This window comes from Panthera tigris, chromosome C2 (assembly GCF_018350195.1).
Source record: "Panthera tigris isolate Pti1 chromosome C2, P.tigris_Pti1_mat1.1, whole genome shotgun sequence".
In the NCBI taxonomy this organism is placed as follows: Eukaryota; Metazoa; Chordata; class Mammalia; order Carnivora; family Felidae; genus Panthera; species Panthera tigris.
Genome location: NC_056668.1, coordinates 71,468,848 through 71,485,154, shown reverse-complemented (window position 1 = coordinate 71,485,154; position 16,307 = coordinate 71,468,848). Strand labels below are relative to the sequence as shown.

The 16,307-nt window shown below is 39.8% G+C and overlaps 1 protein-coding gene across 1 annotated transcript in view; it reads left to right on the top strand.

Annotated features, from left to right (window-relative positions):
- Positions 1-1,024: 1,024 nt before the first annotated feature.
- The window catches only part of RNF168 (ring finger protein 168), a 36,696-nt gene continuing 21,413 nt past the window's right edge, over positions 1,025-16,307 (top strand). Inside the window, exons 1-2 of the mRNA XM_007090953.3 lie at positions 1,025-1,318; positions 1,652-1,988. Of these exons, the coding sequence (XP_007091015.1) occupies positions 1,688-1,988 (301 nt within the window). The 5' untranslated portion in view covers positions 1,025-1,318; positions 1,652-1,687. The remainder of the gene's footprint in view (positions 1,319-1,651; positions 1,989-16,307) is intronic.

The following is a 16,307-nucleotide window of genomic DNA, read 5'->3' as shown; positions in this document are numbered from 1 at the left end:
GCCGCCCTGAAGTGTTTTCCAAGCCCTTATGAAACCGCTATAGAAGTGTCAAAGTGGATGGAAGTGAAGACGGACACGCTAATGCAAGACTTGACTTTAAACGGAACACATTTTTCTCTTCCTCATTCTTGAAGACCCCCCCCCCCCACTTCACTTGTTTTTCTGTAGAATCTTTTGTTCCAAGAAGTGTATATCGATGTGTTGACACTTAGTAAGGAGCCTTGGATGGCCGATGGCAGCACTAGTTATGAGACGACCTTGAACACCTGTGGAACGGGGCGGGCAGCACGGATCAGATTCCTTTAGCTACTGCTTAGATTCTGTATTTTCTTGTCGAACCCTCTCAGCCTCTTGCCCTGGGCAGGCTTGCAGTCCTGGAGGCATTAGCCTGCTGCCTCCTTTCCTAGGCAAAGTAATCATATACAAACATAATTTGGCCCCAGAGCACAGAAGTCGGTTTTGGACAATACTTAGAAGGGAAGGCAATCTTAAAACAACCTATCTCTGGGCCTCAGACTGAAGAAGGGGTGGGTTAGAGAAGGAAGTGTCAGTGCGTGTTAAATTGGAGCAAATCTGCGGATTCTCTGACCACAATCTTTCTAGGAGATCAACCTCCGAGATGCCTTCCTCAAAACTCTAGAAAGCGACCTAAGAGGCTTGGTACAAGGTAGAAACAGACAAGTAGTCTGAGAAAATTTTAAAAAGAAGAGGGAAGAATTTTTAAAATTACTGTTGGGTCTTTCATTTGTCTTGAGGTTTCCCTTTTTCTGCCAGATACCAACCTCGCGACCCTCCCGGTTTCCGCAGCCTCCGGGCGCACATAGCTCAAGGGGATGGTAGGTCGTCGCTCCAGCTGGAGCGAAAGGGACTGCAACGCAAGGGGCGGACCCTCTGCGGGGCCGAAGGGAGCGGGACTGGGCGGGAGGCGCGCACAGGACCCGGAAGTCCCACCCAGCCGAACGTCAGATGTGTCCGCTCTAGGGCTGTTCTCTGGGTGGGAGGGACCGTTTGGGTGAGCAGTTGTGACGTCACCAGCCCTCGTCGGGTTGCTACAGCACGACTGCAAAGATTAGGCTTTTTGGCTGACCGAGGAAAGGGGAGTGTGGGTTCAGAGCGCTGGGAAACCGCTCCCGGTGCACGAAAGCTGGAACGTGGGGTCTCGCGTGTTACCCCCACAGCAACGGTAAAACGGAAGTCCTACTCCCGCGCAGCGCGGCGTCTGGGCGGAAACGGCGTTCCTTGGAGTTGAGGCCCCGTACCTTCGCGCCTGGGCGGTCTCGGGCTTGGCTGTGCTGAGCTAAGGGAGCATCCTCAGCTGGTAAGAGGGAGGAGGGCAATTGGGCGCGTACCTCCCGCCGCGCGGGAGAGCTGGAGCCCACAGTCAGCCCTCACAAAGGTGGGGTTAATGTCTAGGTTTCCCGACGAAAACGTTCCTTTCCTTACCCGACGTTTGTCTGAAACATGGACAAATACGCCGCCTTCCAGGGTAGTACTGTTTACCTGGATCACAGCGTGCCTTTTTATTTCGGGACGCTGTGTGGTGTTCCCAGTCTCTGAATTCTGATACGCAGCTGGGCATAATATTTAAACACAAAACTGTTAATTCTCTTTCTCCGTAGTTGGGACGGAAATGAGACTCTTTCTCTTTCAGGTACTGATGCTGAATATGCCTTGTTAGCATATTAAAATGGCTGTGACTCAAAACGCCATCCCTTCCTTGTCGGAATGTCAGTGCCGCATCTGTGTGGAAATCCTAATTGAGCCCATAACACTGCCTTGTAACCACACGCTCTGTAATCCCTGCTTCCAATCGACTGTCGAAAAGGCAAGTTTATGCTGTCCTTTCTGTCGCCGCCGGGTCTCTTCGTGGACCCGGTATCACACCCGAAGAAATTCTCTTGTCAACATGGAACTGTGGGAGATAATCCAAAAACACTATCCAAAGGAATGCAAGCTTAGAGTCTCTGGGCAGGAATCAGAGGAGATCGGTGAGTAAAACCCAGCGTGTTTGTTGTGTGAAACATCACAATTCTTTAAGTGAATTACCACTAATCCATTTGAGAAAAGGATTAAAAAGAAACCGACTAATATTTGTCTAATTTTTTTCTCCCCGGTTTGGGTTTCATGGGCCCCAAAATGTTGATTGAAGTCGATAGCAAGATTGTGTTCATTGTAATAATGCCCAGGCTGCGTTCAATTGGTGTTAAAAATGAAAACAAAGAAACAAACAAACCCACAAGAATGACCCACATAGAGCCTTCAGTCATGTGAAAGTTACATAAATATCCACAGATCAGCAGTAGTCAGTACAGCAACATGAGAAGTATAGAAGGTACTGGATTGCTGTAGTACTGATTCTTTTACTTTCATGTATTTTCTTTAGCCTGCTTGACTGTACAGCTCCATTTATTTAATTCCTCTCTTAAGCATGCAACCTAATAAAATAGCTTTCAGTGACCAGTTCCATCCAGATCAGTCATTTTTATTTAAAGCTCTCCACCCTGTAGACTCAGCAGCTGTGTGCCCCAAGCTGAACATTTGACTCTAGCACACTTAGGTGATCAATAAGCCATGCAGTTTCTTGTCTAGGCTTTGAATAAGGTGCCTGTGCTCTGGTGTACTTGCCTTGTTTGGGGGGAGTTAACCTTTATTGTGGTAAATATGTATAACAAATTTGCCATTTTAATGATGTTTTCAACAGTAGTTACACTTTATTAAAACAGCTTTATTGAGATATTCACATAGAATTGATACATTTACATTGTACAGTTCTGGGGCATCTGGCTGGCTCAGTGGGAAGAGGGTGCGACTCTCGAGGTCGTGAGTTCAAGCCCCTTGTTGGGTGTAGAGATTACAAAACAAAAAACAAAAAACCCAGAAAATAAACACTTAATAAAAGAAAGTGTACAGTGAAGTGGTTTTGGTATTTTATTATCAGTTTTTTCAAAGTTGTGGTAAAATATATATAGCATAAAATTTGCCATTTTAACCATTTTAAGTTACAGGTCAATGGCATAAATTGTCTTCACAGTGTATAACCATCACCACTATGTTTCCAGTTTTTCATCACCCAGATTCTTTTTTCTTCTAATTTATTTATTGTTTAATTTACATTCGAGTTAGCATCTAGTGCAACAATGATTTCAGGACTAGATTCCTTAATGCCCCTTACCCGTTTAGCCCATCCCCCCTCCCACAACCCCTCCAGTAACCCTCAGTTTGTTCTCCATATTTATGAGTCTCTTCTATTTTGTCCCCCTCCCTGTTTTTATATTATTTTTGTTTCCCTTCCCTTATGTTCATCTGTTTTGTATCTTAAATTCCTCATATGAGTGAAGTCATATGATATTTGTCTTTCTCTGACTGGCTAATTTCACTTAGCATAATACCCTCTAGTCCCATCCACATAGTTGCAAATGGCAAGATTTCATTCTTTTTGATTGCTGAGTAATACTCCACTGTGTATATATACTACATCTTCTTTATCCATTCATCCATCAATGGACGTTTGGGCTCTTTCCATACTTTGGCTGTTGTTGATAGTGCTGCTATAAACATTGTCATCACCCAGATTCTTTAACCATTAAGCAAAAACCCTACATTCTTCTCCTTCCCCACCCCTCCACCCCCAGTTTTTATTTACTCTGTCTCTATGAATTTGCTTGTTCTAGATATTTCATATAAATGCATTATACAATATATGATCTGTTGTGTCTGGCTTCTTTCAGTTAAATGTTTCCAAGGTTATTCACAGTTGTGACATATATCAGTATTTCATTCCTTTTTGGATCTGGATAATTTTTCATTTTATGGATTATATTTTGTTTATCCCTTCATCCACTGATGGACATTTGAGTTGTTTTCACTTTTTGTCTATTTGAAGTAGTGCTGATATGAATGTTCATGTATAAGTATTTGAATGTCTTTCTAGTTCTTTTGTGTACGTACCTAGGAGTGGAAGTGCTGGATCATATACTAATTCTAGGTTTAGCTTTTTGACGAACTGCTGAACTTTTCCCTGGTGCTGTGCCATTTTGCATTCCCACCTGCAATGTATAATGGTTCCAATTTCTCCACATCCTCACCAACACTTATTTTCTGGTTTTTTGGTTTTTTTAAATAGCCATCCTAGTAGGTGTGAAGTGGTATCTTAGTATCTGTGTCTTTTTAATTGTGGTAAAGTATGCATAACAAAATTTACAATTCCCACTTTTTTTTTTTTTTTTTTTTTAAGATTTATTTTTGAGGGAACACAAGCAGAGGAGGGGCCGAGAGAGGGGAACAGGATCTGAAGTGGGCTCTGCGCTGACAGGCTGACAGCAGTAAGCCTGATGTGGGGCTCAAACTCACCAACTGTGAGATCATGACCTGAGCCAAAGTCAGACACCCAACCAGCTGAGCCACCCAAGTGCTCCCGATTCCTGTTGTTCTTAAGTGTACACTTCAGTGCCGTTAAGTACGGTCACACTGGTTTACAACCATTACCACCATCCATCTCCAGACCAGTTTCATCTTCCCAAACTGAAACTCCATACCCATTAAACAATAACTCCCCAGTTCCTTCTCCTTCCAGTCCTTTTAACCATAATTCTACTTTCTGTCTCTGAATTTGACCATTTTAGATATCATAGTAAGTATTTGTCCTTTTGTATCTGGTTTATTTCACTTAAATGTCTTCAAGGTTCATCCATGTTGTAGCATGTGTTAGAATTTCAGTCCTTTCTGGGGCGCCTGGGTGGCTCAGTCGGTTAGGCGGTCGACTTCGGCTCTAGGTCATGATCTCTCGGTCTGTGAGTTCGAGCCCCGCGTCGGGCTCTGGGCTGATAGCTCAGAGCCTGGAGCCTGTTTCGGATTCTGTGTCTCCCTCTCTCTGACCCTCCCCCGTTCATGCTCTGTCTCTCTCTGTCTCAAAAATAAAATAAACGTTAAAAAAAAAAAATTAAAAAAAAAAAAAAAAAAAGAATTTCAGTCCTTTCTATGGCTAAATAATATTCCATTGAATGTATTTACCACATTTTGTTTATTCATCAGTGGACACTTGGGTTACTTCTACCTTTTGGCTGTTGTGAGTAATGCTGCTGTGAACATTGGATACAAATATTTTTTAAGTTCTTGCTTTCAACTCCTTTGAGTATGTACCCAGAAAGGAATTGCTGGGTCATATGCTAACTATATGGATTTTTTTGAGGAACTGCCATACTCTTTTCCATAGCAACTGCACTGTTTTACATTCCCACCAGCAGTATGCAAGGACTCTTTCGTTTTTCCACATTCTTTTTTTTTTTTTTAATCCCTCCCCTCGTTTTTCCACCTTCTTGTCAACACTTCGTTACTCTTAACTTTCTGTTTGTTTGTTTGTTTGTTTTTTTAAGATAAAGCCATCCTAATGAGTATGAGATGCTATCTCATTGTGGTTTTGATTTTCATTTCCCTAATGACTGATGATGTTGAACATCTTTTCATGTGTTTATTGGCCATTTGTATATCTTCTGTGGAGAGATGTTTATTCTAGTCCTTTGTTTATTTTTAATTGGTTTATTTATTTTTTGTTGTTGAGTTGATGGTGTTCTTTATTTATTCTGGATGTTAACTCCTTATCAGGTATGATTTGCAAATATTTTCTCCCATTCCATAGGTTGCCATTTCACTCTGATTATGTAGTTTGATACAGTCCTATTTGTCTATTTTTGCTTTTGTTGTTTGTGGTTTGGTGTCATATCCAACAAATCATTGCTAACTTTCAGTATCATGGAGCTTTTTCCCTGTTTTCTTCTAGGAACTTTATAGTTTTAGGTCTTCAATCTGCTTTGAGTTAAGTTTTTTTATATGATACAGGGTAAGGGTTTAATTTCATTTTTTTTTTTACATGTGGATACCCAGCATTCCTAGTGCCATTTGTTGATAAGATGGCTGTTTTAAAGTTTTTAACTAGTTAAGTCTGATGTCTGGACTTCCCCAAGAATGGTTTCTGTTAATTTATTTTGTTCCTATGAATCGTCCATACTCTTTCTTGCTTCCTTGTATGCCTTGCGTTTTTTGTTTGTTTGTTTATTTGTTTTAGAAAATTGGACATTTGAATATTACAGTATGGTGACCCTGAAAGTCAGATTCTTCCCTTTCCCCAGAGTTTACCTTTTTTTTTTTTTGATTGTTGAAAGCTGTAACAGTTCATTGGTTTGCTAACTTTCCCAAACTATTTTTGCAAGGACTATACCTCCTTGTGTGTGGTCACCTAAGTCTCTATGCCTTAACTTGTGCTCAGTTAGTGTTTTGACAGATTTCCTTGAATTTCAGGAGCTAAAAAACAACAACAAAAAGAAATGAAACAAAAAAGTGCCTTTTTGTCTTGAAACATGGGCTCAGTGCCAAGATGGTCCTTCAGCACTTAGCCAGGCTTACACTGAGCCTAGGGATCAGACCAAGATGAAGTTTGGACCTTCAACACTTAGCCAGGCTTACACTGAGCCTAGGGATCAGCCCAAGGTGAAAGTTTGGAGTCTTCTCACATGTCTTCCAAACATGTGTCTTGCCTTGGGTCTGCTGCACCCCCTCCAGAACCAGGGACCAGTGTCCCATTCTGGGAATGTGGGTTTCCTTCTTCAAGACTGCCACTGTACTGAGGAGGAGGTGGGGAGAGAGTAAAACTGCCACAAAACTTTCCTACTATTTTGAAGTTGCCTTTTTCTTGGTTCATCATTTTCTTGGCTGCTGTTAACCTTTGATTGTTTTCCAGGTTCTGACAATATTGGCACTGATAGTTTCTGCTTGTTTTTTAATGTTTTTGTGGAGGGATGGGAGCTTGGAACTGCCTGTTCTGCCATTTTGTTGGCAGCACTCCGTCAGCCTTAAGTGCTTTACCACTAAAACTGACTTGATTTTCAAGAATGCCCTTATGCTTGAAATTCTCCACATTCTCTTCTATATAAAGTCATTTTCTTTGAGGGAGATCTTTGGAGCTCTCGGTTCTTACGGCCTGCCTCTTTCCCTGGGCAAAAATCTGAGTCACTGCTCTAGAGCAGGAAGCAGAGACGATGGCTTACTTCTCTCTTTGTGAATAGGCTAGTAGGCAGACATAGTAGCCTCCAGTCTTGGCTTGCCTGCCCTAGAACCTTTGCCCTATGAGTGAGTTGTGATGAGGGTGATGGGGCCCTAGTATTCTCTACCTGCCGTGCCTGGGGTCATGTTTCCCTTCTGTGAGTGGGAAGTGGATAGAGGAAGGTAGCCCACAGTCCCTCAGGTCCACTCACCTGGAATTCAGTCTCTGCAACAGTGAGCTGGAAAGGATAAATGCTGGCAGTTTGTTCCTCCTGGAGGGTTGCTGTGGCTCTTCACCAGGAGTTGGGGAGACTGGGAGCCCTGCCTTGGCACAGCCTCCCTCTTATATGGCTCAAGTGCCACAGATTCTCACTTTTCTTACTGAGATATAGTAAAAAATTTTGGAAGTATTTCTTTGCTGTATGCTCGTAGGGCAATTTCAAGGCATTTTATATGACTAGTGATTTATACCTTTCTCCGATTGAAAAACAGGTCTGCAGATCTCCTCACTTTACTGTTCTGGAAGCTGATCCTTCTTTGTTTTTCATGTAAATTTTTTTGAAATGTAACGTATATACAAAAGTATATAAATCATAAATTTGCAGTTCAGTGAATTTTCAAAGTGAAAATGTATATGTAACCAGCATTCCGGTCAAGACCTAGAACTTTCCCAAAACTCCTAAGTCCTCCTTGTGGCCCCCTTGCAGTCTCTGTTCGCTCACCATTGCTGTAAATACTATTGTGATGTGTAACACCGTAGATTGCTTTTACCTATTTCTGAACCTTTTAAAAAATGGTATCTTGTGGGGTGCCTGGGTGGCTCAGTCAGTTAAGCATCCGACTTTGGCTCAGGTCATGATCTTGTGTTCGTGAGTTACAGCCCTGCATCGGCCTCTGTGCCGACAGCTCAGAGCCGGGAGCCTGCTTTGAATTCTGTGTCCCCCGCTCATGCTCTCTCTGTCTCTCAAAAATAAATAAATGTTAAAAAAATTTTTTTTACAAAAAGGAATCTTGTATCTTTAGCTCACCATTATATTGGTGATATTGGTCCATGTGATTGGGGTTTCTTTATTTTCTTTGCTGTATGGTACTATGTTGTGTGGATATTAAATAGTAAAAGCAATGAAAAATTTTATGTCCATTGACATTAGGCATTTTAGGCTGTTACGAATAGTGCTACCATGAATATTTTTATACTTACATATTTTTTTAATATTTATTTTTGGGAGAGTGCAAAAGAATGGAATTCGGGGGCCACAGAGTATGAGTGAAAATAAATCCTTTCCGTGCTAGATGAGAATCCATCCTTTGATTAAATTTCTAGTTTTGTTTCCCCTAAACCTGAGGATAAGAATGTTAATGTTTACTAGGCAACGTTGCTTACTGAGAAAAATTATCCCCAATTGACAAATTGCTTCCCTGTTGGAGGGAATTATAAATACTGATTGGGATATTGTGCTTTGTGCTCCTCTAGCATAGTGACCATTGTAACTGAGCATGTTCCTTGTGGGGAGCCTGTGCCTGTATTGTTGCCATAAGAAATGTTTGCTGCTGGGGAGAAAGGATATCTGGCTTCCTTGCTCTCATGTTGTTAGATTGATGCCAAATGTGGTCCTGTGGTCATTTTTGGAGTCTGAATGTTTAGTAAAGCCTAAGACTACCCCTTGGTGGGTGTTACAGGTAGGGTAAGCCTTAGGAGATATTGCCAGTTTTCCAAAGTGGCTTTTACCAATTTATACTCCTGCCAGTAGTGTATGAGAGTTGTAGTTGCACCACATTCTTGCCAACATTTGGTGTTTCTTCCTTTTATTTTTTTCTCAAAGAAATTTTGGTAGTATACTTACTATTTTCAGCATTTCATTATGAAAGATTTTAAACATATAGAAAAGTTGAAAGCATTTTATAGTGAACTTTCATGTACCCATAACCAGATATGAGAATATTTTACTGTGTCACAGCTCTTTCATCTATTCATGTCAGTCTTTTTTATTTTTTTCATTTAGTTCACTTTCTCTTAAATATGTAAGCATACATATTTTGAAGATCAATGTTAGCTTATAACTTTTCTTTTAATATTAATTTACATATAATATGCAAGTCTTTTTTTTTTTAAAGTTCATTTATTTATTTTGAGAGAGAGAGAGAGCAGGGGAGAGGCAGAGAGAGAGAGAGAGAGAGGGAAAGAGAGAATCCCAAGCAGGCTCTGCACTGTCAGCACAGAGCCTGATGTAGGGCTCGAACTCATGAACCGTGAGATCATGACCTGAGCTGAAACCAAGAGCGGGATCCTTAACCGACTGAGCCACCCAGGTGCCCTTGTAATGTGCAAATCTTAATCGTGCCTTCATTGAGTGTTCACATAGGTATAACCTTTTGTAACATGAACTCTTATAAAAATACAGAATATTACCATTACCCTTGAAAGTACTGTCATGTCCTTTCCAGTTAATCTTTCCCCTACCCTCAAGTCAACCAGTGTTTTTATTTTTCCCCACCATAGATGAGTTTTGCCTTTTCCAGAACTTCATATAAATGGAATTCTGTTAATGTACAAGAGTTGACATAACAAAGTACCACAAACTGGGTGGCTTAACAGAAATTTATTTTCCCACAGTTCTGGAGGCTAAAAGGCCCAAAATCAAGATGTCAACAGGAACGTGTTCTCTTGAAGGCTCTAGAGGGGAATCTGTTACATGCCTTTCTTTTAGTTTCTGGGTGTTGTTGACAGTCCATGGTATTCCTTGGCTTACTGCTGCACAACTCCAATCTCTGCCTCCATAGCCATATGGCATTCTCCTGCTGTGTCTGTCTTCACATTGCTGTCTCTTCTCTGTGTCCCTCTCCTTTATTAAGGGCCCACCCTACTCCAGTATGAACTCAATTATGTTTACAAGTATTTCCCAATAAGGTCCCATTCTGAGTACAGGGATTAGAATTTCAATGTATCTTTTTGGGGGATACAATTCAACCCACAGTAGTAATCATGCCATGTATATTCTTTAGTGTAAGATTCTTTTACTTAGTATAACAATGTTTGAGATTCATCTTTGTTGTGGGTACTAGTAATTTATTTCTTTTTATTTAAAAAAAATTTTTTTTAATGTTTGCTTATTTTTGAGAGAGACAGAGACAGTGTGTGAGCGGGACTGGGGCAAAGAGAGAGGGAGACACAGAATCCAAAGCAGGCTCCAGGCTCTGAGCTGCCAGCACAGAGCCTGATGTGGGGCTCGAACTCACGAGCTATGAGATCACAACCTGAGCTAAAGTCAGACGTTTAACCAACTGAGCCACCCAGGCACCCCAATTTCTTTTTATTTTTAAATATCATTCTACCATTTGACTGTATTATACTTTGTTGGTGGTTCTCCAGTTTATGGTGTCCCAGCTATTTCCAGGTTTTGGCTCTTATGAATAAAGTTGCTGTTATTAAAAAAAAATTAAAAAAAAAAAAAAGGGGCGCCTGCTTGGCTCAGTCAGTTGAACGTCCGACATCGGCTCAGGTCATGATCTTGCGGTTCATGAGTTGGAGCCCCATGTCAGGCTCTGTGCTGATAGCTTGGAGCCTAGAACCTGCTTTGGATTCTGTGTCTGCCTCTCTCTTCGCCCACCCCTGCTTGTGCTGTGTCTCTCTCTGTCTTCCAAAAATGAATAAATATTTTTTAAAATTTAAAAAAAAAAAGTTGCTGTGAAGATTCTTATAGTAGTTGTTTTTTTTTTTTTTGTGGTCATATGTTTTCATTTTTTCTTGGGTAAATACAAGTAGAATTGCTTAGAGTAGGTATATGCTTAGTTATATAAAAAACTATCATTTTCCAGAATGGTTGTATTATTGTCTAATACCAGCAACAATGTTTGCAAATTCTGGTTTCTGCACATCTGTCTTAGTTTGGGCTGCTATAACGAAGTATATAGACGAGGTGGCTTAAACAGAAATCTATTTTTTTACAGTTCTGGAAGCTAGGAAGTCTAAGATCAAGTTACTGTCTGAGTTAGTTCTTTGTGGGAGCCCTCTTCCTGGTTATGGCTTTACCTGGTGGAAAGCTAGCTAAGCTTATTAGCCTGCTGTAAGGGCACTAATCCCAGTCAGGAGGGGTCTACCCTTCTGACCTAATTACTTCCCAAAGTTTCTACCTCCAAATACTATCCAGTTGGATTAAAGTTTCAACATAGAATTTAGGAGGTGATACGTTTAGTCATTTACAACATGCTCATCAATATTTGGTGTTACCTATCTAACCGTACTGATAGATTTGTAGTCGTATCTCATTGTAGTTTTAATTAGCATTTTCCTGGTGACTAATGATGTTGAATCTTCATTGTTTATTGATGATTTATATATCTTCCATTATTAAGTGTCTGTCTGAATTTTTTGCCTCAGGTTTATCTTTGTATTATTAAGTTGTAAGAGTTCTTTATATATTTTGGATACCGGTACTTTGCAAGTTGTTTTGTGAATATTTTCTTACAGGCTGTGTCTTGCTTATTCATTTTCTTAATGGTGTCTTCTTGATGAGCTGAAAAAAATTTTTAAAAGATTTTATTTATCTAGTTTTTAAGGTAAACTCTACACCTAATGTGGGGCTCCACTCACAGCTTTGAGATCAAGAGTTGCATACTCCACTGAATCAACCAGCTAGGTGCCCTGTTGAGCTAACATTTTTAATTTTCATGATGTCTAGTTAATAAACTTTTCCTTTTATGATTATTACTTTCTGTGTTCTGAAAAACTTTATCTTCTGTAGTAATATAAAAATATTTCTATGTTTTTTCTAAAAGCTTTATAGTTTTAGGGACACCTGGGTGGCTCAGTTGGTTAAGTGTCCAGCTTTGGCTCAGGTCGTGATCTCACAGTTCGTGGCTTCAAACCCCACATAGGACTCTGTGCTGACAGCTCAGAGCCTAGAGCCTCCTTTGGATTCTGTATCTCCCTCTCTCTGCCCCTCCACCGCTCCTGCTCTGTTTCTCTCTGTCTCTCAAAAATAAATAAACGTTAATAAATAAATAAATAAATAAATAAATAAATAAATAAAAGCTTTATAGTTTTAGCTTTTCTGTTTATGTCTATGGACCATTCTAAATGTTGTGAATATTGTGTGCGATAAGGGTTGAGGTTAATTTTTTCCTGTGTGGATTTCACTTCCTCCTGTACCTTTGTTGAAAAGACTTTTCTTACAAGCCTGTTTGGTTGATTTGTTGATTTTAATGTTAAAATTACACTGTTGAGGGGCACCTGGGTGCTCAGTCAGTTAAGGGTCCAACTTCAGCACCAGGTCATGATCTCACGATTCGTGAGTTCAAGCCCTGGATTGGACTCTGCTGTCAGCGCAGAGCCTGCTTCGGATCCTGTGTCTCCCTCTCTCTCTGCCCCTCTCCCTCTCTATCTCTCTCCCTCTTGCTTTCTCTCTCTCAAAAATAAATAAACATTAAAAAAGTTTTAGAAAAGACTTTATAAGAAAAAGAATCTCACACTGTTGATTACTGTGGCTATATAGAAAGTCTTGAAGTCACGTAGTGATAATTCTCCAACTTTATAATTATTTTTCATGTTTGGATATTCTAGCCTCTGTTTTGTTTTGTTTTTTAAATTACAGTTCTCTCTGCTTACTGTAGTTAAGCATCTTTTGTAAATTGTATGTTTCTTTGCCCATTAATGTAGTGTGTTTTTCTTAATCTGTAAAAGTTCTTGTTATATTCTGGACATTAAATCTCTATTGATTTATGTATTTGCAAATAACTTCTCCCAGTTTGTGGTTTGTTTTTAATTTTGTGATGTTTGTCATCATACAGAAGCATTTAAAAAAATTAAACCAAGTAAATTTGAAGATCTAATTGACTTTATTAAATGATTCATGAATCAGGAAGCATCTCATCTAACCAACAGTGGAGAGCTCCACTGAGCTACAGGAAAGGAAAGGCAGAGAAGAGGCATTAAACAAACAAACAAAAAAACCAGGGGTGCCTGGGTGGCTCAGTCGGTTAAGCGTCTGAAATCTGCTTAGGTCATGATTTCACCGTCTATGAGTTCAAGCCCTGTATTGGGCTCTATGCTGACAGCTCAGAGCCTGGAGCCTGCTTCAGATTCTGTTCTCCCTCTCTCTCTCTGCCCCTCCCCTGCGTGTTCTCACGCATGTGCACTCTCTCTCTCAATAAAAAATAAACATTAAAAAAATTTTAAAGAACACCATAATTTATTAGCAAGGACTGCAGTGTTTAGGCAAAGTTGTCCTCCTAAGAAGGAAGGGCTCTCTCAGGATACTGCTTACAGGAAATTACAGTTTGGGTAGTTAAAGGTTACGTTTGAGGGGGTTGAAGTTGAAGTTAGGTTAGATATTAAATCTTGATTTACTGATGTGGGGCCTTTAGTGGCCCCATTATGGCTCCTCTGTGTTTTTCTTTTTTCTTTTCTTTTTTCGTGTTTATTCTAAAGCCATTTTACTATTATTTATTTATTTATTATTTATTTATTATTTTATTTTAGAGGAGAGAGAGAGCACACAAGCAGGGAAGAGGGGCAAGAGGGAGAGAGAAAGAGAATCTCAAGCAGGCTCCACACTCAGCGCAGAGCCCCACATGGGTCTTGATCCCACCACCCTGGGATTATGACCTGAGCCAAAGTCGAGTTGCACACTCTACCGACTGAGCCATCCAGGTGCTCCCTGAAAAGCCATTTTAAATCTTTAAGTAAAAATCCAGTGTTGCCACACAAGATTAACAATGGGTGATTATCCAAGATGGTCTTTATTCTACAAAATGACCACAAAGAGCATGCGACTCTCTAAGTGGAAGGAAACAAGCCATCATTCCGTGGTTTTCTTTTTAACAGAAGTTTTGCTTCTTCTTGTTATTGGGTTTTTTTTTTTTTTGTGGTAAAATACAGATAACAGAAAATTTACCGTTTTAATTATTTTTAAGCGTACAGTTCAGCAGCATTGAGTACAGTCACATTGGTGTGCAGCCATCACCACCATCCATCTCTAGAACTTTTTCATCTTCTCCAATTGAAACTGTACCCATTAAACAATAATTCCCCAATTCCCCCTTCCTCTAACCCCTGGCATCCACCATTCTACTTATGTCAGATTTGAGTACTCCAGGTATCTTTTGTAAGTAACATTATAGTGGGTGTTTGTCCTATTGTGTCTGACTTATTTCACTTAGCAAAGTATCTTCATGGTTCATCCTTGTTATAGCATGTATCAGAATTGGCTTCCATTTTATGACAATCATATTCCACTGTATGTATTTACCACATTTTATTTATCCATTTATCTGTTGATAAATGCTTGGATTACTTCCACTTTTGGCTGTTGTGAATAATGCTGCCGTGAACATTGGTGTACAGGTATCTGAGTTCCTGCTTTCAACTCTTTTGACTGTGTACCCAGAAAGGAATTCCTGGGTCCTATGGTAATTCTGTTTAATTCTTTTGAGCAACCACCATATTGTTTTCCATAGGGGCTGTACCATTTTACATTTCCACCAGCAGTGCACCAGGATTTCAGTTTCCCCATCTGCTTGTCAACACAATCTGCTTGTTTTATAATAGCCACCCTACTGGGTATGAAGTGGTATCTCTTTGTGGTTTTGATTTAAATTTCCCTAATGACTAGTGATATTGAGCATCTTTTAATGTGCTTGTTGGCCATTTGCATATTTTTTGGAAAAAAAAAATCTGTTGAAGTCCTTTGCCCATGTTTTTAACTGAGCTTGTTTTGTGTTGTTCAGTTGTTGGAGTTCTTTGTATATTCTCCATATTAATGCCTTATCAGATCTATGATTTGCAAATATTTTTCTCCATTCTATGGGTTGTCTTTTAATTTTCATAATATTCTGGCTATTTTTATTCTTTATTAAGTGAACTCCTTTAATGATAAAAGGAAACGGTTTTCCTTTTCCAGTTGCCTACAATTGTTTAATGTTCACCACACCACCGCACATGTGCGCTTATGTGCGCGAGCACACACACACACACAATTTCTGAGAACTTTTGTCATCCACAGGCCAAATTTGGCCCACATCTCTTTTTGTAAATGAAGTGTTTTTAGAACAGAGGCACTGTACTCATCTATGTCAATGATTCCTTTTGCGCTTACAGTGGCAAGAGTTGAATTACTGCAACAAAGGCTGCATTGCCCACAAAGCATAAAATATTTATTATCTTGCCCTTTACAGAAAAAGTGTGCCCACCACCTAAGCTGTCACATCTGATATTACACTACCTCTCTACACATACCGTGTCCTCCTTTATTAGAAATGCTATAATTAAAGTGCTGTCCCTCCTGGCTTCTTGCGCTTTGTTTATAATCCCTACCAATTTTTCAGGAGCCTTACACTTCTCTCTCCTGTATTTCCCACTGTATTGTCTCAGATGAATCCTCGTCAGCAGCTAAAATAAGAATTTAGTATACTTCTTTGCTACTGGTAATGGAGTTGCATTACTGTTTTTAGTTCCTCTGTTGCAGAATTTGCAAACAACTGGCCTGCAAGCCATGTAAAGGCTACAGACATGCTTTCTGTTACCCATTCAGTGCCAACATTTAAAATTTAGAGATTTTACACTAACATATAGATTTCTGGATTGTCTTGAAAAAATCAGAAAATATAACAAAGACAGACCTAAGTTTCCTGGTGGCAGTAGTCAGCTGGAGTTGAGTAACAGCTGCCCCTGTAAATAAGCGGTTGTGTTCTCTTTTTCTGGATTCAACTCAAGATTATTTTTTCCTTCTTTGCATCTTAGTGTTTCTGTAGTCCTGTAGATTTGTTTGAAATGTCTCATGATTCTTGGTTTTGCTTTCATATTTAAAAATGAGGCCCTAGAATAAAACTCCTTGTGCATACATTGGCATTGGTGACTGGCAGATAATGTTTGAGGTTAAACCTGGCCATTATGCTTTGCTGTCCCTGAGTGCCAAATTTTAGAGGGCTTTGCTCTGGGTCATCACCTCTCATATTAGCTGCACTGGCTCTGTCCAGACAATTTAGTTTCTTTAAAAAATAACTTTTGTTTGTGATATGTACACTTAATATCTAGGAAGAAATGCCTACCAACCAAGTATTCTGATTTAACAGATTATAAACTTTGAATTTCCTGTCCTACACTCATTCATTCTGGTCTCTATTATGCGTTGTGGTTTTGAGCCTGCCTGAGCTGCCTTTCAGGTATATGGGGCAGGTCTCGCACTTCCAAGGGTTGCATTTTTCTTCATTCTGCTATATAAGTCACCTCTTTTATATCGGCCTCTCATTTTGTAGAAATTTATTAAAGTTTCTTT